Here is a 20370-nt window from a genome sequence, read left to right on the forward strand (position 1 = left end):
CTATAAAGCAGCTTTAGTGCCGGATAAGTAAGGAATTAGGTCATACATTCAAATGTATTAGAACACAGTGTAAATCAAACTTCTGCCAAAAGGGTTCTACGAATAAGATTGCTTGTTTATTAAAATTAATTGTTTAATGTATTCAGAACAAATTCCATCTAAAAGGGAAACTGATACGTAATGGCAATGTTATGGCTAGTTTCTTAGTGGCAACTAGCCTTTCTATCTTCCTAATATCGTTATAAGGCACATTAATATTATCGCAATTCTATCCATCTACGATTCGAGTACGAATTGGTTCCATCTTTTTGGTATAAGTGGCTAACAAGAACACGTCGAACCTGTTCTTCGCAGATCGAACACTTTGTGCGTATGACGCCAGCAGGAACGCTATAGCTCACTGCGTCTATTCTTCGTCTCCAGATCATGCTCGCCCTGCCCGATGCCGGAATCGGCCAACAATGTCGGTGCATTCGGTAACTGTTCCTTGTCGCCTTTTTTTGGTTCACTTGGTTGCACTTGTGCACCGTCGCGGGTATCGTTGTTAACCATCCCCGGGCTACTCTTGCTGGTACCGATCGTCGGTAACGTTCCATCGATCCGGGCTGAATCTTCCGTATCGGAAATGTATCCTTCATCTCCCGTGTAGTGCGTCGGATAAAGCAACAAAGGTGCCGCACTCCACGCATTCAACGTGCGATCACGGAAATGAGCCGCCCAGCTATCGTTTGGATGATTATCGAACATGATCGGTAGGTACTCGTCTACTGGAAGCAGTTTTCCTAATGGTTGTTCGCGCAATAGTTTCTTCGCACCTTCAAGCGAAATGATGTACCCGAGCGTCCAATAGGAATAGCCTGCCTTTACCAGATACTCCGATCCTTCGATCCATTTTTCATCCTCCTCCTGCAACCGTTTCCGGCCGAAATAGATCAAATCCCAACCACCGATGCGACGAGCATCGGCCAGCACACTGAATGCGCGTCGTCGAAAGAATGGTTCAAATCGAATGTCATCCTCCAGTACGAGCACCTCCTGTAGATTCAAACGAACCATACGCTCCCAGATGTTGTAGTGGCTCAGGAAGCATCCAATTTCACCCATGGTCATCGGTCTGGAAAAAGAGAATGAATTATCACGAAACGAAACCCCAAAAGAAATACATTACGACGAACCGCTTGTGGAATGGATCGGCATAACCGGGCAGGAAGCGTATACCCATGTCATGCACTTTCTTATCGCTCAACTGCTTGCCGTCGACGGCCGGAAAGTGTTCCACGTCCAGTCCGAGCAGTGCGAAATGCTTCAACATTTTCGTTCGCCGTTCCGCCCGTCTATCCAAATTGATCATGTAGATGTGGGAAAGTGAAAGCTTATCTCTGTAAAATAAGAAAAAACTTATCTTGAGTTACGGCCAATCGATAGCAATAAAGTGTTGCATTACTTGGAAATATCGGGAACGAATCTACTCAAATCCTGCTTTAGCTTGAACTCCCCATACTCATTTACGATGTAACTTAGCACGTTGGTCAATTGTTCCAAATCCTTTCCCGGCACAGTTTCGCCTGCTTCCAGCGGTACCATAATGTATCCGTACAGCAGCTCATTACACACGTACATCGGAATTCCTGAGTAGTTTGCGGACATAGCAAAAATTATAATATCATCCACCGGACCATCGTAGCGTCCGGAGAGAAGATTTTTCCGTTCAAACGTTAGCTGACGAGTTTGGGCAATCTTAAGGTTAACCAGCACAGCTGTATGAACCATCGGGACTGGCCACTGACCAATTTGGTCGTAGTTCAAAATCTTCTTATAATCATCCGTCCGCTGGTAGTAGTAATCCGATGTCATACCGCACCAAAAGTTCGAATATAATCCATCCGATACCAGCATCGGTGCGACGATCGGTAGCTTCCGGTCGATCAGTTTGTTCAGTGTGTTGGTGTTCGTTAGGAATACATCAGCATCAAGAAACTACGGAACAGGAGATAACAGGTAATATAGCCCCCAGTTTAAACCGAAACTGATCCACCAAGTAACTTACGAATATAAAATCTGCCCACATCGCCCGTGCAGATTGTAGTGCTTCCTGCTTTAAACGGATCACATCACTAAACCGCTCCTCATTCCAGTGAGTGTTGGTTTTCTCACTTTCTCGCTTGCCTTGTTCGGTGCGGTACTTAAAATCTACACTATGATACAATGGGGAGGTTCTTTTAAGCCATGCTTTGGTTATTTCGATGCTGCGATCCTCATTGTGATCGGATCGAATCCTACAAAATACGAAAAAAAAACAACTTGTTAAACGATCAATAACGTGCCTCAAGTCGCTTTCCCGCTTACCATAACGCCATCCGATCTTTCGGATAATCGAGTTCTTCCAAGTACGTGTAAAAGTATGGCAACGTGTGCGCTTTGTTCCGTACCAACAACGCCACCATTACGGTTGGTAGTTGCTCCGTAAGCGCTATCTGATCGCAGCTAACGATTGTCGTCGTCAGCAGTGGCAGCATCACCATCATCGCAAGCCGCGGAAATGTATCATCACAGCATCGAAACAGGGAACACATGTTGGCGTGTTGTGTGCGCGTTTGAATAACATTAACAGACAACTTAACAATCACTAGCCCGGCCTACAACACACCGTTTGCCTTTCTGGCTCATAGCAACTTCCGTTTCCGCTGCAACTGAATGAAGCAGATGTGCTTTCCGATCGGTCTTACGCACGCACACACTGGAATCCGAGCAGATGAACAAAACAATCTGTGGCAAACGTCAAATCGAACCAGTCTTCGCCAGTGTGCTATGCTGCTGGCCTGTGCATATGGGCGGGGGGTGATGTTTTATGCTGGTTTGTTTATGTTTTTCATCATCCCTTACCAACACACGTAGAGACGGATGTAAGTTGTAAAACAATTTATTTCTCACTAATACAGTACGAACTCAATATAACTTATCTTAACTAAATAGTATCCAGCCATTCAATTTTACAAGTTTACATTTATCTGTTTTGGTTGATTTTTCAGCCTATACACCTAACGCTCAATTCCATCACTAGGAAATTAAGAAGTATTATCAAATCGATTCAATATGCAAGCACTGGACATGGACTGGATGGAGGATTAATACATATTAATACAGCATAATTATGAGATACATCGATATGTGCCCGAGACTTCTATGTCTCGAGCCGGTTGGCTGTCTGCTGCTTGCAGGCTTAAAACTGCGGAAGACACACCTTCTCTGCAAACAGCTCCGATATAACCGTGATCCACAGGGCCAGCACGAACATGATGTACGATATGCCGACCTGGTGCGAATGTGGCAAATGGTACGGTTGGCCACCTATTTCATCGATGTGAAATCCGAGCGGGAATATTACTGCCGCTAGACAAAACAGCACCACTGCAGAAGGAACAATGTTTTAAGTTTGGTTTCCATAGCTAATTTCCCGCGTATCTAACTCACTTGCAGTAAAGCCGACCCACCGTGCATAGGGTATCACATTACGATCCCAGTTGCTGGATACTAGCAGAATAATGGTGGTGGTGATACAAATGCAACCCACGAATATGCAGATCAGTGCAAAAAACCACTCCGGTTGAAGTTCCGGTGTAAAGCACACCTGGGGCCGGTTATAAAGCGTCATACATGTCCACATCAATCCCAAGCGTGTTTCACCTACAAGGGGATGGAGAAAGATAATTAAAGTGGTTCTATAGAATGTTTGCTGTGTATGACTGTACCTCCTACACTGGTCACAATCCAATCGGGCATCGCTAAACTAACAACAGCACAAACATCCGCCGCCATAAACAGACCCGCGCTGATTGTAGTTAACTTGTCCATCTTCAATGCTGTATGGTGGACCTCGGTTTTGTTCCTGAAATACAATAATTTAACGATTTACGTACACATTTCCTGCCTTCTGCTCCGCGACGGCAGAAAATGTAGAATGTGGGAAGCAAATTTGTTTATGTTTCGGATAAAATGTCATCTCAAGTTTTTTTTTATTTTCATTTCCAGCACTGTTGTAAGGCTCTGTGTGACGGTATTAAAATTTACGCATTAAATTATAAACGCTAAACACAGTTTTCAAAAATTGTATTATCCAACACCCAAAATTGCATTCGACTTTATGAAACGTGTTAAAGCTATCTTTTTACAGATTTTATTTCCGTTAAAATGTTTCCCTTTTTTCGAACCATTTACAGTTCAGCAACGCCAGTTTTTTGCAGTACAAAAAGTAAACAAACTGTCAATATACTGTCGGAATTTTCATCAGATTTTCATTATACATTCGTGTTGTTTTCGTCGGGTGTGAAATCCTTTTTTGGGATTTCAAGAAACCGGGAAAAGCGGTAATCAAAATGGCCTATTGGTCCGGTTGGAGGTGTCCCGTACATTAATTAGCCCTCCTTAGTGCGTGTGGATTGGTTTTGTGATAAGGAAAGGTGATAAGCAAATAATTCAACATGAGCGATTTAGATGACCCATTGTCTGGGCAACAGCAACAGCAGCAACAACAGCAACAACAACCTCCAACTCAAACCACACCACGCAGTTCCCTCGGTTCGGGGGCCCTTTCGTACAGCAACTCCTCCATCTCACCGTCGACAAGTTCGAGCAGCTCGGGTTCGGCCAAATCCGCCGTCAGCGAGTGCTTGGGAGCATGGCTAAACTATCTGCAGATTATGAACAACCTGTGTGCGGCCGGTTACCGGCTAGCGCAAACGATTGCCGCACTCGAACCCTGGGCGTACTTTGAACAGCCGAATTCTACAGGTGGTGGTGGACCATCATCCGGCGGAAGCAACCCATCCTGTGGCCCTTCTCCGCCGCAGTCTCAACAGCAACAGGCGGTCCCGCAAATACCACAGCTGCCCTTCACAACATCGCAGATCCCGTCACACATGGCCTTTCAGTTCATTACGGCCTGGGATGAGCTGGCTCGGGCGTCCGTCATGGCAACGAGCACGGTTAAATCTCATATCGTAAGCGTGCTGCAGGATTTCAAAACGCAACCGCTCGCTACGGTAGAACAGGAAAGCGAACTGCTACATATCAAGGAATACAATCAGCTTATCCTGCAGGATAACGCACAAACGATGATTAATCTGCAGCACCAGTTCTGTGTCGCTTCCTGTGACGCGTTTGCACAGCTGATGTGCTGCTACCAGTGCCAAACGCAGGTGGGATTTCCACACGATCCCGACTGCCCGATGGTACAGCATCCGATGTCGGCCGCTGCTACGATTGCCCGTACCGGTGGCGCAGCGGACCAACGCTCCCAAACCCCGTCGCCCCACTTCGGTATGAAAATGCAGGAAAATGCCCGACTGTACGATCGAACGGGATCGATCTCGACGCAGGGGTCGTCCTCCGATCACGGTACGACGGCGTACGAACAAACGCGCGGTCCATCACCGCACGATATCCGCGGACCGAGCCCCATACAGGGCTATTTGGATAATATACGCGGGCCGCTCCCAAACCCTGGCCATCTGTCGGGCATGAAAGCGCCCTTCTATCGAGGATCACGATCCCCGTTAAATTTTCCACTCTTCACGCTAAACGGACAGCGGCGATGGTCGGAAGCAGCGGCGGGGGAAGTTAATTCCGAGGCGGCACTAGACCCCGAAAGTCAAATGCGCCGCTGGTCGATGCCTTGGGAAGCGAAAGCGGATAAATCCACCGTGCACTGGAACCAAACGCGCCTGATGCCGATCTCGAAGCTTGCCGTGCCGGCGTCCGGACCAGGGCCGACGCCAAAATCTTCGCTGGGCGATCGCAGCCAAAGCACAACGCCGGACTCTACCTGGCATTCGTCAATCACCAGCCAGGACGGGTTAGTGGAAGCGATACAATTGCTATCCTGTCGACCAATTCACCGGATGCAACCGATGATGATGATGGCACCGCCCAACATTGGACCACCGTTTGTCGAGGAACCATCCGGGATGGTGAGTGGAATCGCTGCGGAAAAATGAGTTGATTTAAATGATCTTAATGAGCATATTTGTTTCGTTTACCCTTTCGCCAAACGATAGCAGCAACAAGAATCTCACAATCCTCCCGGGCTGTACGGTATCTGGACGCAGCAGAATCCTCCCAGTGCCATCTTACGCCAGTCAACGGCGGGCACAATGCAGCAGGACCGAATGATTCCACTGATGAACTACATTCGCGAGCAGGATTCATCGATTGACGAACATCCACCTAACTAACTCAACACGCTCATTTGCAAGCGACGAAACAGACGGACACTAACGTTTTACTAATCCGCACTACCGGCAAATGGTAAAGTATTCCATAAGGTTCATTATTAGAGGGAAATGACGATTAGAAGAGACATCATACCAAAGCATCATAGTTCATACCAAACACTTTTAAGGCGATATTGGAATGCAAGTTTTATACACAAAAGGCAAACCAAAAAAAAAATCCCCGGGGAATGATATTTCGTACCCGAATTTCTCACTTAGCAGCATTAGTCGTTTAAGTCGTACTCATATACATAAATAGATAAAATGATATTCTATACAGATACGGGGAACGGGACAAAAAAGGGGGTTTGATTAAGAGGGATCTTTCGTATTCAATCATGACACAATGGAACTCACGCTCACGCAGCCCATTATACACGAGTCGGTGTAACGATATTTGAATGTTAGGACTAAACTGCAAATCTGTACTGGATTCCTATTATACAATGCGTACTGTTTACGTGTTTCTTGCGGTGGTTTCAATAACGACAAATTTACTTAAAAAAAACTAGTTCCTTCTTTCGTTTCACATTTCATCCTTAATCTTCGTTATTTAAATATGGCACTAAATGAGGCAAATCGAAAATTTGTAGTTCCGTGGAAGGTTTATTCGTTTTCTGTATTAGACAAATTTATGTGGACTAATGTTCGGTGTTTAGTGGTAGTAACACAACTTATAATAAATCTGGCTGTTTCCGCTGTAAACAACAATATTCTATTTCATCTTCGATTTTCATAACCGAAAACATTTTTCCTGTGTGCTTTTCATCGCATATACAATTCATACATTGAACTCAAGTATAAAATAAAAAGAGATGATGATAAAAAGAAAATGTTTCGCAATCCCCTCAAGCGGGGATTTCGGTTTAAGGTATAAAATAGTTTTGGGCTCACTTTAAATCTGACTGCTTGCTCATGAAGGTATGGGAAGGGTGGAGAGTTCTACCTTTAGTTTATCGTACGTTTCCTGATAGTCGGGATGTTCGCGAATCAGCATCGCCACTGTGCCACGCTTCACACCCATCGCTGCGCCGAGGTCCTTACGGCTGGGCATGTAGCAGTAGGGGATATTCTTCTCCTCACATACTGCCGGCAGGTGGCACATGATTTCGATCGGTGTCACATCACCAGCAAACACCACGAGTCTGTGAAAGTACCCCAAAGCAAAACGTTTTAGTCTGCTGTAGTCGTTGCACTCATCATGTACCCCCGCACACTTACCCAGTTTCTCCTTTGCGCAGGCGAATTTGTACATCCTTCAGACCATTGCGAAGAAAGTTCTTCTGTTTCGAAGCTACAAAGCGAACGAACAAACGATAGTTTAGCTTGCGATTAAGGCGAGAACTGCCTTCAAAACCACTCACCTTTTTCGATCAGTTTGTGTATCTTTTTGGTCAGCTTCTTGGACGCCATCGGCTGTGCGATTGCACTCGCATTGCGGATCTTGTCATCGTACGAATCTTCCTCCTTAACGGTAACGTCGGCATCTTCAGTAGCTTCCATCTTTTCGACTTTCACTTTACCCATTGTGTATTGTTTAATTGTTAAAATAAGCACAAAACGTGAAAATATACGACCCGGCGTTAGTTTACCGCACGTGTTTGATCCGCGATGGTGTAGGTTTTTGACAGCAAAACAAACGCTTTTGACGTTTGTATTTCCCATCATGGTGGTAGCTCTGCGTGCGGACTGTTGTAGTGTTCCAATGATCTAAACATAATTCAATTTATTTTGCTAAATAATGAATCAATTTGGCATCTTTTCCCTCAGAAAAATAGCCACTAAATAAAGCTAATATATTAAACAGAATTGAAATGAAAAACTACGACGCACGGCTGTTTATTTATTCATTATTTACGGTTGTTTCCAAGATAACTGCCCCGTACAACTGTCGTTCATACCAACCACTTGTCCAGCACCTCTCTCCCTACCCGTAACCCTAGCCCATGTCTAGCTGTCTGGCTTGTTTTCGTGAAAAAGAAACACGGAAAAGGGCCATATCGAGAATCTGCAAAGGTAATTAACGCGCTTAATTCGATAGAAAATCTTTCCGGGTAACGTTAATTGTGTGACGGTTAAAAGTGTCCGCGAAAGCGATAGTGTGGTGTATTAAAACTGGCAAAAAGTCTGGCGTTTTACTGCTGTAGAGGAAAATATGCCTACTAATTGAGGCAAAACAAAAAAAAAACGGCAAGCTTACTACGATACGTAGAAAGAAAAGTTTGAAGAAAAGTTCACGCACATAGTGCGTAGTGGAGTGATAATATATTCCTAAGATAAAATAAATCCGATACAATTCCTTATCAATCTGGAGGAAGGGAAGATCTTTCGAAGCAAGAGTGTGCGTTAATTTTCCCCATTTTATGTTGCAGTGAAAGTGTCATTTAGGGGTGAAAAATGTAGTGTCCAGTTCCTCGTGAATTAAAGCCCAAACAAAGACGAGTTTTCCTTGTAGGAGAACAACCTAGGAAGCAAACATTCCTTTGCTAACCTTTCTAGAGCACGAGCCCCTTGGCACGCAAAAACAATCAGCTAGACAGAAATATCATACCCGTGGCAAAAGGAAAAAGAGAAAAAAACAAACCCCCTCCCACCAAAGCTCTAAATGTGTCGGTCGCGGTACAATACGTAACCGCAGCATACACACAAATGGGGTTGCCGGGGTGAATTGTGTTAGAAAATTTGTTTACCGGCTGGCTCCAATCGCGGAGAAGATGAGATTTCGGCTGGTTAGGCTGCTAACCACCGGATCGCCACTGCTTACCGATGGGGCACTGTCGCTGGTATTTCTGCTGCTGCTGTTGACGACAACCATCTGTACAAATGTGTCATCTAGTGTTAATAATAGCTTCACCGGCAGCCACCATCAGCCTGTGCAGGCTGCTGGGACGCACTATGCCACCGGCCAATCCCTCACGTCGGATCACGTCCCCGGCGGTAGTACGATAGCTTACAACATTTCCACAACAGTGCAGACGGACCGAGGATCGTCGGATGCTGGCAATCGGTCGGCCACGTTCGATCAAACCACAAAACCATGCTGTGATAGTAATAGCACCGACCGGGCGTCCACCCCATCCGCCAGGACGCACCGTGTGGTAATAGAATTTTCTACCAAAATCGTTCAGAATGAGTACATCGTGCAGTTCAACGGTTACTACAAACCAAAGCAGCGGGAAAGCTTCATCCAGGCTGCACTGAACGGTTCGAAGGTGAGCAAAGCAATCGGTGACGGTACCGTGTCCGTACGCAACGTAATTTAATTACCGATTGTTTCCGTTTTAGGTGCAAAAATGGCGCATCTTGCCACGCAACAATCCGGCCCAAGATTTCCCGAGCGATTTCGACGTGCTGACGCTGGAGGAAGCGGTCGAATACGCCGACGATGGGTTAGCGGTACTGCGTACGCATCCATCGATAAAAAGCATATCACCGCAGCGGATGGTACACCGTGCGCTAAAGTACGTACCACTGCGACAGTCGGAACTCGATTCAAGCAATGATGCTCCCGAAAAGGATGAAACAGAGCAGGAGATAGAACCACCCGAACCCGAACTAGATCTAGACGACGCGGAGACGGAAGAATTTATCGAGTTTATACAAAAACGACGCCTCACGACGGAAGATGAATCGTCCGGCGCGTTTCCTTCGCAACCTCCACCACCGCCACCGCCCCAATCCCCAAACAGGCATTCTAATCGACGCTTACTTCGTGCAATTCCACGCCAAATTACGGCCCTGCTGAAGGCAGACGTGCTGTGGGGGATGGGAATTACCGGGCAGGGTGTAAAGGTGGCCGTATTTGACACAGGACTGGCCAAATCCCATCCACACTTTAAGCGCATCAAGGAGCGCACGAACTGGACGAACGAAAAGACGCTAGACGATGGCGTCAGCCATGGTACGTTTGTGGCCGGCATAATCGCGTCGTCGAAGGAATGTCTTGGGTTTGCACCGGACGCGGAGTTGCACATTTTTCGCGTGTTCACCAACAACCAGGTGTCGTACACGTCCTGGTTTCTGGATGCGTTCAATTACGCCATACTGAAGAAAATAAACGTGCTAAACCTTAGCATCGGTGGGCCGGACTTTCTCGATCAACCGTTCGTGGATAAGGTGCTGGAGTTGTCGGCGAACCGTGTGATCATGGTGTCCGCGATCGGTAACGATGGACCGCTGTACGGGACGCTGAACAATCCGGGCGATCAGATGGACGTGATCGGTGTCGGCGGGATGGATTACGCGGACAATATTGCCAAGTTTAGCTCGCGCGGTATGACCACCTGGGAGCTGCCGTATGGGTACGGTCGGCTCAAGCCGGACATTGTCACGTACGGCAGTCAGGTGAAGGGTAGCAATCTGAACGGTGGCTGTAAGTCACTGTCCGGCACGTCCGTTGCATCGCCCATGGTGGCCGGTGCGGTAACGCTCATCGCAAGCGGTGTGCTCGATCGACCGGAGGTGGATTTAAATCCTGCCTCCATGAAGCAGGCACTGATCGAAGGCGCACAACGGCTGACGGATAACAACATGTTCGAGCAGGGGCACGGAAAGCTGAACATACTGCGCAGTATGAAAGCGCTGGCGGCTTACCGGCCGCGGGTCACACTTTCGCCGGCGTATCTGGACTTTACGGAGGATTATATGTGGCCGTACACGACGCAGAGCTTGTATTACAGCGCGATGCCGGTTATTGCGAACGTTACCATCTTGAACGGGATGGGCGTGATTGGGCGTGTAATCAATAGACCGACCTGGCATCCGTACAGTAACGAGCATGGTGAGCTGCTGAACGTGTCGATTAGTTACTCGGAGCAGCTGTGGCCCTGGTCCGGTTGGATGGCGGTACACATCGGTGTAAATGAAGCCGGTCGAGGATTTGAAGGTATCGCGCAGGGACACATCACGCTTACGGTGCAAAGCCCGGCCGAGGGACCGAACGAACGGGAACCTCGGAACGGTACGGTTAGTTTCGCCATCAAGGTACGCATCATCCCGCAACCTCCGCGCCAGAAGCGCATCCTTTGGGATCAGTATCACAGCCTCCGTTATCCGCCCGGGTATCTCCCGCGCGATAACCTCAAAATTAAGTCCGACCCACTGGACTGGCGGGCGGATCACGTCCACACCAACTTCAAGGACATGTACACACATCTGCGTAATGCGGGCTATTACGTGGAGGTGCTCGGTGCGCCCTACACCTGCTTCAATGCGTCCTACTACGGCACACTGCTGGTGGTCGATCCGGAGGAAGAATTCTTCCCGGCCGAAATAGCCAAACTGCGGGAGGACGTACTGGACCGGCAGCTGAGCGTGATCGTGTTCGCCGACTGGTACAATACGTCCGTAATGCGGCGTATCAAATTCTACGACGAAAACACCCGCCAGTGGTGGATGCCGGACACGGGCGGTGCCAATGTGCCCGCGCTGAATGATCTGTTGCGTGATTTTGGCATTGCGCTCGGTGATCGTGTTGCGGATGGTTATTTCGATATGCGCGATCATCGGATGTATTATGCGTCCGGGGCGAACATTGTACGCTTTCCGATCGGTGAGGGTACGATTTTGATCGAGCGCGATCTTCTGGACGAAGGCATCGCTATAACGCAACCGGACGAATCACGCTCGAAGGTGCGGCTGCGTACCGCCATTCTGGGAATGTTGCAAACGGATCGGAGAGTGTACGCACGGTTGCAACCGGCCACGCCGAACCCGGAAAGTCCTCCGCTCGGTTCGGCAGACGAGATGATGGAGGACGTTGAGGAGGAAAACGGTAAGATCGATCGTGGTGCGATCATCAACAAGCGCATCCTGCTGAGCGCGGCTGCGGTCGGTACCGATGTGGAAGAGGACGAAGAAGTGCCGAACGATGGGGGCGAGTTTAATCGGGACGATGCAGCGAATCGGGTCGATGCTGGGGAGGAACCATTGCCGGAAGATGATCGCGATGCGGATGACATTGGGCAGTTGTTGCGCGAACGCACGAAAGCGGCGAAGCAACAGAATGCAACCACGGCCGGCAGAACGGCCCACCGTCCGGAACTGGCTGGTGGACGGATCGCACTGTACGGTGATTCGAACTGTCTCGATTCGACGCATCTGGAGAAGCCGTGCTTTTGGCTGTTGGATTCCCTGCTCGAGTACACGATGACGGCACACGTGACGAGCTTGCTGCGAGATCTCAACGTTAGCCGCCAGGTGGAACAGATTGAAGGTGATAACGTGTTTTGGTTTCGGTCGTTGCTTTTTCATCCCATTAATATGTACCTTTCCCCCCCATCCGCAGATAATGTGAAGCTACCACAGCGAATGCCGAACAACAATCTACACCTGTACTCGAAGGTACTCGTGCCGCACACGACCACCGGTGAGAAGCGACCACTGCCCGTCTGCCAGCGGCTTGACTGGGAGTATCCGGTTACGCTTAACATGTCCACACTGAACATCGGTACCGGGCCGAACGATCGATTGCTTGGCCCGGATCAGCAGCAACAGCAGCGTCTCCTTGTGGTGCAACAGCGTCAGCTTAAACAGGGACCACCGCAGCCAATGATGCCCCTCGTCGGCAATGAGCTTGTCTACAGTAGCCGGGGTCGAAGGTTGGAAAGTCAGAAAGGTATGACTAATACGGGGTTTGCCAACAGAATCGTGCAATCAGTTTGGGACTGTTGAGGCTGTTCGTTGAATTGAATTATTACTAGCGACGAATTTCCATTTTTTTAGAAAAGGAAACAGAAAACAATTGCTAACAAATTGTTACTATAAAGGAAAGGGCTCAATTCTTGATCTATACACTTTGTCCCGTCAGTAACAGATAAACGAGAATGAATTACACGAGCATATTCGGGGTATTAGGCTATTCTCGCATTAATTCGAGATGTTTATACGTATATACATTAACTATTTCGACAAAATGGTGTAACTTTACAGTAAGTAGTTGTAATGATGCGTTTGAAATAACATCTACAATTAATTAAATTCAATGAACAATTACTGGTAGAAACTTCCACAGTTCCCCCAACTGATTGCATTACATGGTTGCTTAACCCCGTCACTTGTTTAATATTGTTTGCCACAAATAAACCACTTTGCTTTTTTAATTTTCAGGTGGAAGTTCCGTGTTGGGGGCTAACGATGAACCGGACGTACCCGGGTGGCGCAATAAGAAAACGGATAAAATTCCCCCAAATGCACCACCGAACGTGTTTAACAACCCGTCCGGTGCATCGCCCACCGCTGGCACACCGATGGCGGTTGGTGTGAAAATAATCCCACTGGCCGGTGGGGCCACAGAAGACGTCGACTATTACGCTGCAGACAGTCGCGCCGGTAATGGGAATGTGGGCACCGGTACCGATACTGTGGCTTCCGGAGGAGGGTTCTGGTCCTGGCTGACCGGATCGAAGAGCGCTTTAATGGTGGGCCTGTTTGTACTGCTAACGCTTCTCAACTTGGTGAGAAAATCGAAGGGATTAACGATAAAGCGGCGGCTTAATTATGTCTTTAAGAAGATTGGCTTCTAAAGTGAATTCTGCAGTAATATGCTGCTGCTTACGACTATACCAAAACGCTATGGAACATTGCGATGTTCCGCCGTAGGTTAAGAAAGTTTAGACTTTAGCAATAAGTCCTGGGGGGGGTTAAAAAATCGTTTAGGAGATAAAAGGAAAGGGAAACCGTTAGGGGATGGAGATTAGAGATAGGTGCGCCCGTTTCCCTGTACGTACATTACACCGCTCAATGTTGTTTTATGTTCTTGTTATTTTCAAACTATTTAAGTTGGACCGTCAAACATGCGGTATAAGAGACAGCGAGGTAAAGTTAGGTGTTTTAGCTACATATGATTTGTATTTAATATAAAAAGTCATAGCAATGTTCGAAAACTTTGTCCTGTTTGTGTAGTTTTAGGTTTATGTTTTGTTACACAAAGATAATGGAATTTGCAATAGCTCGTGGCGTCGGGAAGTATATATCTTAAACACACAGCATTACACACCCCCACAGCTAACTAGAAGTTTAGGCAGAAAGATTTGTTAGCTAAATGGCCCCCGTGCATAGAGGGGAGAAAGACAGGTTAGTGTTGCTATCAAACAAAACGATTAACATACATTATGTCAATCCGTACTCGAGTGTTCCTAAATTCCCCTTAAAATTGGGTTTTGGGAGGAACGCAAACAATAAAGAAAATATTTTTATATTTTTATAACGAAACATTCCTGAAGCGTAAGTGTTGCATCATTTGTATCATTATCTTTTCGTAATTCGGATTGGAACTTACCTATTCTTCTATTCTCTCTTCATTAAATCCCACTAATCATTTCTTTCCAAATTTCCCTCCCAACAACCGAACCAACCAAAAGATTTACTTGTAGTATTTACATACAGTTTTTATTCTTCCTCAATTCGACTACTTCGCATGTAGCCATTACATTATTTTGGTTATTACGATTCGTAAAATAATTCCAGCGGAAAACTTACATCTAGTTAGAAACTCTTAACGGCTAATAGTGTGTGTACTGATGAGTGTATGTGTTGGGTTTGTCTCTCGTGCCCCCAAGGCGGGGAAGCCAATTCGGAACTTGTCGCTTCGTTGCTACTGCTCCATCTTTCCTTGCTGGAGTGTCACGCTCGTCTCTGGACACCGTCATCTTGGTTGTGCCAACCAGTCATCCGGAACGCGGTCGAAAGAATTCCATGGCCTCCTTCGCATCCTGCTTCACAGGCGGCAACCCACTACACGCTTCCTGGCTGCTGCTCTCCTCACAATCCGACTGGGGGGTGCTTACTTGGAGCTGGTGTACTTCGTCACAGCCTTGGTTCCCTCGGATACGGCGTGCTTTGCCAGCTCACCCGGCAGCAGGAGCCGAACCGCCGTCTGGATCTCCCGGGACGTGATCGTCGAGCGTTTGTTGTAATGGGCCAACCGGGACGCTTCCGCCGCAATCCGCTCGAAGATGTCATTCACAAAACTGTTCATGATGCTCATCGCCTTCGATGAGATACCGGTATCCGGATGGACCTGCTTCAGCACTTTGTAGATGTAAATCGCATAGCTTTCCTTGCGAGTCTTGCGCTTCTTTTTCTTGTCTGACTTGGAAATGTTCTTCTGCGCCTTGCCGGACTTCTTCGCTGCCTTTCCGCTCGTTTTCGGGGCCATTTTTACTTCAACACTTAACTTTACTGTTAACTTATCACACTTTTCGAGAAAAACTTGGTAGTTTTAAGCCGTACTTCCTCACTGCTAGACTTCGATTTCGCCAATGGATTCAATCTCCCGAAAATTCCTTTTATATGCTCGGATGCTACCAGAGCGTATTCGAAAAGCTACCGCATGACGCTCCGCCTACTTTTTCGAACATGGACAAGCGCGGCAGTATATAAAGCGGAGCATGGGTTTTTTTCGACATTGGCAGATTTTTAGTCGAACAGTACACACGTGAAACCTGTGCAGCTAAGCGCTCTGCGTTCTCTCTCAAGTGAAGTGTTAAAACTTTCAACAACCCAACCTAATTCATCATGTCTGGCCGTGGAAAGGGCGGAAAGGTTAAGGGAAAGGCAAAGTCCCGCTCCAACCGTGCTGGGTTGCAGTTCCCGGTCGGTCGTATTCATCGGCTGCTGCGTAAGGGCAACTACGCCGAGCGCGTTGGCGCCGGGGCCCCCGTCTATCTGGCCGCGGTCATGGAGTATCTGGCTGCGGAAGTGCTGGAGTTGGCCGGAAATGCCGCTCGCGACAACAAGAAGACGCGCATCATCCCGCGTCATCTGCAGCTGGCCATCCGTAACGATGAGGAGCTGAACAAGCTGCTGTCCGGGGTAACGATTGCCCAGGGTGGCGTCTTGCCCAACATCCAAGCCGTGCTGCTGCCCAAGAAGACGGAAAAGAAGGCTTAAGCTCCTGAAAACCCCTATCGGACGACGAACAGCATCATCTGTGCGAGAAAGCGTTTGGACACAGGCCTACGATACCCGAAATCACACGTACGGAACCAAAACCGCCCTTGTCAGGGCGACGAAATGAATTCACGAAAAGATATTACATTTGACTTCTGTCTTGCCATGGTTGGTTGTGATGCGTAGGAGAGGGAGTATTTTAACATGTAGATTCATAATTAAGCTTAGTTTTGATGAAAAAATATAACTACATACTGAAAAGAATAATGGAGAGGGGGTTTACAAAAGAGCGAAAAAGAAAGCAAAGAGGGCAGATTGAATCATGGCTGTCAAATCTTGGTGTGAGTAGCGTTTATATGCACCGATTGAGCGATCTACTCGCATCTTCTACGCGCGACGTCGTTATGCAATTCGAATTCCTCGTTATTTGCGTATTTAATAAATGTGTACAGAATCCGTAGTTTTTGTAATAGAATTAAGTTTTCTGAGGATTAAAATAAACAGTAAAATGTAATACAGATCTGGTGTATTATTATGAATATCTCTGTGTACTTTATTGTCATTATAATTGTTTCCGGGCCTCCTTTGTCCGATAGCAACAGCAGCATTATGAAAGACTATTCCCTAAATATGTGTCGTGCATCTATTGAACGAGTAATAAGAGATTTTTTAGCAAATTGAGTACAATCATATCGCATCTGTTCTCACTACCATATCCTACAACTTTTCGCAGATCATTGCGATTGGCATAATGTTTATGCCTTAAGGACGAGGATTTTTTTCTATAAACTCAAATAATATACCAATATTAGTTCCAGCAGGGGTTTCGTCCTTCGTGAAAGAGAGATAAAACGCAAAAAATTGTTTTCGAGACGACGAAATGGTTCCCCGAGGGAAATGTGTAAAAGCGCGCGAAAATATAGCGTCCAATATCGAACCAACGATGTACTTATGCCGTAAGAACATCTGTGTACATCTCGCAAGGAAGCTACGATAAAAAAAATGTAACTTTGAAGGCAATAATTATTAATACCAATGATAAAAGTCGTTTATCAAAATCAGCTTTGGGGGGCGATTGCAATTATGGCGCTGAAATGTGGAATGCGCTTTACGGAACTGTACCAATATCCTTCACTCGCTGTAATTCTTATTGGAAAAGGGGATTCACATCGTGCACCCAACGGTGAACTAGATGCAGGGTAGTCATGGTTTTGAATATTCATTTTTTACCCACGACAAAACCACGAAGGAAACCAACCATCCAAGTAGGTAAAATAGTTGCCTACCTACAAGGATTAAACAGGAGGCACTTGATAATGCGAAATTCAATTTTAGCTACCCTTTCGAACCTCGTAATACAGTTCTACTTCTCTAACCTTCAAATAGCGTATTGTTCTTGTCTGTATTCGTGATCATACGCACATCTTACTGACCCTCGCTAATTTTTGCCTGAGTGACCAACATCACGTATTGGTGGTGGTGGTGTTCTCAATGATGTCCTTCCTGTGAGTCAAACAATCCTTACCATACCACCAATACATGACGGGGGTAAACATTTACTTGATGTTTGAATAGCGAATCCTAGCTACAAGAGTGAGAGGGGAAGATAGAAAGCGCATGTTCTGTTCGCGTTAACATCAACCCTTGGCGTCCTGTCCCTAAAAAAACAGGAGGGTAATAATATTCCTAACGGGGAAGCGTGTATAAAATCGTCCTCACGGAAAAGTACAGTTATTAGTTGGTTCCCGAGTACGGTTTGGTAAAGATTTTCCGCCGAATTTCCAGCATCCCAGGACCACCTCAAACGTACAATGGCCCGTACCAAGCAGACCGCTCGTAAATCCACCGGAGGAAAGGCTCCTCGTAAGCAGCTGGCCACCAAGGCCGCTCGTAAGAGTGCCCCGTCCACCGGAGGTGTCAAGAAGCCGCATCGTTACCGTCCGGGAACGGTCGCCCTGCGAGAAATCCGTCGCTACCAGAAGTCGACGGAGTTGCTGATCCGCAAGCTGCCGTTCCAGCGCTTGGTGCGTGAGATTGCGCAGGATTTCAAGACGGACCTGCGTTTCCAGAGCGCAGCCGTGGCCGCACTTCAAGAAGCCAGCGAAGCTTATCTGGTCGGGCTGTTTGAGGACACAAATCTTTGCGCCATCCATGCCAAGCGAGTGACGATTATGCCCAAGGACATCCAGCTGGCTCGCCGCATCCGTGGAGAGCGTGCCTAAACCGGTCGAAGATACGCCCAAGTACATCCAGCGCTACCGCTAAAACAACCCCAGCCAGACCAAAACGGTCCTTTTCAGGGCCTACAAATGTTTTGCTCTAAAAAGATTTCCTTTCCTCTATATCCTAAGTGTGCATTATATCGTAAAAGGGATGGGGAAACATTTCTCATGGCAACATCCCCTCAGTGCCGTGTAGATCGGTGTTGGTAATGAGAGCAAATTATGCCTACTAGATGTAGCAATCGAAAATTGTATCATATTTTATTATTTGGAAACGAAATAAACGAACAATATCAAAACAATGACGCAATTGCATCTGAGTGAGTCATGGTCAGAAGATTTGCTAAACATGAATATCCGTTGTCGTTGTGCCATACAATGGAAATTTCCACCGCAACAACGGATCTCCTTTTGGGAGTACATTTTTTATGATAACAATACATAGATCCGAACGCATCCTGTTGTCAGAAGCAAAAGGACGCTACCGAACTCTAGATTTTGGCGCCCATTTACAGAGCGAATGTTTTTATGAAATGGAAATTTTTATATTCCCACGGTCTATGGCGTAAGCAGGGGTACGGGAAAAGAAAAGAACGAAAATGGCGTTTTGGTATTATAAACTGCGAGAATAATATTTGTACCTTTGATAAACCCTTTACGACCTTTTGATAATATCAAATTTACATAAAAACTTCTGGAAAGTTATGCCTGTGGTTATAAATAAAACAGGCACTGTAATTACTTAAGAACCGTTTTGAGCACGTTATATTTTGGCTATCAGACTGTTAAATTATCAATCTCGGAAATGTCTATACCATGAATAGTTTTCGTTACTTTATTGAATCAAAGTGAGGACCATAATTAAAGGAACAAAGTTTTGGCAACTACGCCAGAGATTTCCATACGCAGTTGGAAAAATAAACATCTCTAAATAAATCCGTACGCCTTTACATCGTTTTGTTTAGTTTTGTATGTAACACAATATTAGTTATGTAGTTAATATTCCAGAAATTGTTTAAAATTAAACTATTTCACAAATGCGCATAGGGTGAAACATTTTCGAAAAAAAAATTCTAAATAGAAAATGTGAGCAGGATAGCAAACGCTTCATCTCACTTTATCGCACAGCACAAGCGACGATCTCACCAACACACTCGTACGTTCGACGCTTCGGACGGAGGGTATAAAAGGCGGTACCGGAAATTTTTTTCGCATTCCAAGAAGTGCATTGTAAGCGATTGTGTCATTCAACATCAGTGAAAACAGCAAAGAAGAGCAGAGATGGCCCGTACCAAGCAGACTGCTCGTAAATCCACCGGAGGAAAGGCTCCTCGTAAGCAGCTGGCCACCAAGGCCGCTCGTAAGAGTGCCCCGTCCACCGGAGGTGTCAAGAAGCCGCATCGTTACCGTCCGGGAACGGTCGCCCTGCGAGAAATCCGTCGCTACCAGAAGTCGACGGAGTTGCTGATCCGCAAGCTGCCGTTCCAGCGCTTGGTGCGTGAGATTGCGCAGGATTTCAAGACGGACCTGCGTTTCCAGAGCGCAGCCGTGGCCGCACTTCAAGAAGCCAGCGAAGCTTACCTGGTCGGGCTGTTTGAGGACACAAATCTTTGCGCCATCCATGCCAAGCGTGTGACGATCATGCCCAAGGACATCCAGCTGGCGCGCCGCATCCGTGGAGAGCGTGCATAAGCAGTCAAATATCGTCAAATATCTTCAACAAAAACGGTCCTTTTCAGGGCCACCAAAATATTGATGTAAAAGATACGATGTTCGTTCTACCTTCTGCGTATTCAAGCGCGACGCCGTGTTTCAGGAATATTCCTGTATGATTCAGAGTTGGCGTCGGTTTTCCCCTTCCTCCATGCGTTTCCATCTTCTTCTTTTACCCCCCGTAGCGACGGGGTTAAAAATGGACGCAGCCTAAAATGTCTAACCGCCATTTTTATATTTTGCAAGGCTGCGCGCTGGACAGCGTAACGTACGCG

The 20370-nt window shown here is 46.8% G+C and overlaps 8 protein-coding genes across 10 annotated transcripts; 4 read left to right on the plus strand and 4 right to left on the minus strand.

Annotated features, from left to right (window-relative positions):
• Nucleotides 1–186: 186 nt before the first annotated feature.
• LOC128297638 (glycosyltransferase 25 family member) lies at nucleotides 187–2671 on the minus strand. Of its 2 annotated transcripts, XM_053033320.1 has the most exons (6): nucleotides 2347–2671; nucleotides 2048–2276; nucleotides 1445–1977; nucleotides 1176–1379; nucleotides 590–1114; nucleotides 187–508 (listed from the first exon to the last, which is right to left on the minus strand). In XM_053033320.1, the coding sequence occupies exons 1-6, from the start codon at nucleotides 2571–2573 to the stop codon at nucleotides 391–393; spliced, it is 1836 nt and encodes a 611-aa protein (XP_052889280.1). In that variant the 5' UTR covers nucleotides 2574–2671; the 3' UTR covers nucleotides 187–390. The 2 variants fall into 2 exon arrangements, with proteins under 2 accessions (XP_052889280.1, XP_052889279.1); XM_053033319.1 differs by having other exon boundaries at nucleotides 187–1114.
• A 239-nt stretch (nucleotides 2672–2910) lies between these two features.
• Nucleotides 2911–3933, minus strand: LOC128297535 (uncharacterized protein C16orf52 homolog A). Its single transcript, XM_053033203.1, has 3 exons — nucleotides 3750–3933; nucleotides 3472–3684; nucleotides 2911–3408 (listed from the first exon to the last, which is right to left on the minus strand). Exons 1-3 carry the CDS (start codon nucleotides 3850–3852, stop codon nucleotides 3221–3223), a joined length of 504 nt encoding a protein of 167 aa, XP_052889163.1. The 5' UTR covers nucleotides 3853–3933; the 3' UTR covers nucleotides 2911–3220.
• Nucleotides 3934–4339: 406 nt separating this feature from the next.
• Nucleotides 4340–6645, plus strand: LOC128309417 (uncharacterized). Of its 2 annotated transcripts, none has more exons than XM_053045796.1 (2): nucleotides 4340–5966; nucleotides 6054–6645. In XM_053045796.1, the coding sequence occupies exons 1-2, from the start codon at nucleotides 4479–4481 to the stop codon at nucleotides 6228–6230; spliced, it is 1665 nt and encodes a 554-aa protein (XP_052901756.1). In that variant the 5' UTR covers nucleotides 4340–4478; the 3' UTR covers nucleotides 6231–6645. The 2 variants fall into 2 exon arrangements, with proteins under 2 accessions (XP_052901756.1, XP_052901757.1); XM_053045797.1 differs by having other exon boundaries at nucleotides 6057–6645.
• Nucleotides 6646–6863: 218 nt separating this feature from the next.
• Nucleotides 6864–7882, minus strand: LOC128309418 (H/ACA ribonucleoprotein complex subunit 2-like protein). Its single transcript, XM_053045798.1, has 3 exons — nucleotides 7634–7882; nucleotides 7491–7563; nucleotides 6864–7414 (listed from the first exon to the last, which is right to left on the minus strand). Exons 1-3 carry the CDS (start codon nucleotides 7794–7796, stop codon nucleotides 7183–7185), a joined length of 468 nt encoding a protein of 155 aa, XP_052901758.1. The 5' UTR covers nucleotides 7797–7882; the 3' UTR covers nucleotides 6864–7182.
• A 391-nt stretch (nucleotides 7883–8273) lies between these two features.
• Nucleotides 8274–14478, plus strand: LOC128310006 (membrane-bound transcription factor site-1 protease). The gene is made up of 4 exons (XM_053046532.1): nucleotides 8274–9481; nucleotides 9555–12483; nucleotides 12556–12885; nucleotides 13377–14478. The coding sequence occupies exons 1-4, from the start codon at nucleotides 8984–8986 to the stop codon at nucleotides 13790–13792; spliced, it is 4173 nt and encodes a 1390-aa protein (XP_052902492.1). The 5' UTR covers nucleotides 8274–8983; the 3' UTR covers nucleotides 13793–14478.
• A 158-nt stretch (nucleotides 14479–14636) lies between these two features.
• On the minus strand, nucleotides 14637–15438 carry LOC128310009 (histone H2B). Its single transcript, XM_053046536.1, has one exon. It carries the CDS (start codon nucleotides 15424–15426, stop codon nucleotides 15052–15054), a length of 375 nt encoding a protein of 124 aa, XP_052902496.1. The 5' UTR covers nucleotides 15427–15438; the 3' UTR covers nucleotides 14637–15051.
• A 248-nt stretch (nucleotides 15439–15686) lies between these two features.
• On the plus strand, nucleotides 15687–16673 carry LOC128310010 (histone H2A). The gene has a single exon (XM_053046537.1). The coding sequence runs from the start codon at nucleotides 15786–15788 to the stop codon at nucleotides 16158–16160; it is 375 nt and encodes a 124-aa protein (XP_052902497.1). The 5' UTR covers nucleotides 15687–15785; the 3' UTR covers nucleotides 16161–16673.
• A 1230-nt stretch (nucleotides 16674–17903) lies between these two features.
• Nucleotides 17904–20074, plus strand: LOC128299622 (uncharacterized). Its single transcript, XM_053035635.1, has 2 exons — nucleotides 17904–18376; nucleotides 19649–20074. Exons 1-2 carry the CDS (start codon nucleotides 17972–17974, stop codon nucleotides 20072–20074), a joined length of 831 nt encoding a protein of 276 aa, XP_052891595.1. The 5' UTR covers nucleotides 17904–17971.
• The last annotated feature ends 296 nt before the right edge of the window (nucleotides 20075–20370 follow it).

Source organism: Anopheles moucheti, chromosome 2 (genome assembly GCF_943734755.1).
Source record: "Anopheles moucheti chromosome 2, idAnoMoucSN_F20_07, whole genome shotgun sequence".
Lineage (NCBI taxonomy): Eukaryota > Metazoa > Arthropoda > Insecta > Diptera > Culicidae > Anopheles > Anopheles moucheti.

Coding starts and splice junctions, on each gene's coding strand:
- LOC128309418 (XM_053045798.1), bottom strand. CDS start 7,796: ATGGGTAAAGTGAAAGTCGAAAAGATGGAAGCTACTGAAGATGCCGAC. Junction 7,564..7,633: donor ACACAAACTGATCGAAAAAG/GTGAGTGGTTTT, acceptor TTCGCTTTGTAG/CTTCGAAACAGAAGAACTTT. Junction 7,415..7,490: donor CTGCGCAAAGGAGAAACTGG/GTAAGTGTGCGG, acceptor GTACTTTCACAG/ACTCGTGGTGTTTGCTGGTG.
- LOC128297638 (XM_053033319.1), bottom strand. CDS start 2,573: ATGTGTTCCCTGTTTCGATGCTGTGATGATACATTTCCGCGGCTTGCG. Junction 1,978..2,047: donor TGTGGGCAGATTTTATATTC/GTAAGTTACTTG, acceptor CCTGTTCCGTAG/TTTCTTGATGCTGATGTATT. Junction 1,115..1,175: donor GCCGATCCATTCCACAAGCG/GTTCGTCGTAAT, acceptor CTCTTTTTCCAG/ACCGATGACCATGGGTGAAA.
- LOC128297535 (XM_053033203.1), bottom strand. CDS start 3,852: ATGGACAAGTTAACTACAATCAGCGCGGGTCTGTTTATGGCGGCGGAT. Junction 3,685..3,749: donor GATTGTGACCAGTGTAGGAG/GTACAGTCATAC, acceptor ATCCCCTTGTAG/GTGAAACACGCTTGGGATTG. Junction 3,409..3,471: donor GTGGGTCGGCTTTACTGCAA/GTGAGTTAGATA, acceptor TTCCTTCTGCAG/TGGTGCTGTTTTGTCTAGCG.
- LOC128310006 (XM_053046532.1), top strand. CDS start 8,984: ATGAGATTTCGGCTGGTTAGGCTGCTAACCACCGGATCGCCACTGCTT. Junction 9,482..9,554: donor CTGCACTGAACGGTTCGAAG/GTGAGCAAAGCA, acceptor TTTCCGTTTTAG/GTGCAAAAATGGCGCATCTT. Junction 12,886..13,376: donor AAGGTTGGAAAGTCAGAAAG/GTATGACTAATA, acceptor TTTAATTTTCAG/GTGGAAGTTCCGTGTTGGGG.
- LOC128310009 (XM_053046536.1), bottom strand. CDS start 15,426: ATGGCCCCGAAAACGAGCGGAAAGGCAGCGAAGAAGTCCGGCAAGGCG.
- LOC128299622 (XM_053035635.1), top strand. CDS start 17,972: ATGGCCCGTACCAAGCAGACCGCTCGTAAATCCACCGGAGGAAAGGCT. Junction 18,377..19,648: donor GCCGCATCCGTGGAGAGCGT/GCCTAAACCGGT, acceptor CAGTGAAAACAG/CAAAGAAGAGCAGAGATGGC.
- LOC128310010 (XM_053046537.1), top strand. CDS start 15,786: ATGTCTGGCCGTGGAAAGGGCGGAAAGGTTAAGGGAAAGGCAAAGTCC.
- LOC128309417 (XM_053045796.1), top strand. CDS start 4,479: ATGAGCGATTTAGATGACCCATTGTCTGGGCAACAGCAACAGCAGCAA. Junction 5,967..6,053: donor TCGAGGAACCATCCGGGATG/GTGAGTGGAATC, acceptor GCCAAACGATAG/CAGCAACAAGAATCTCACAA.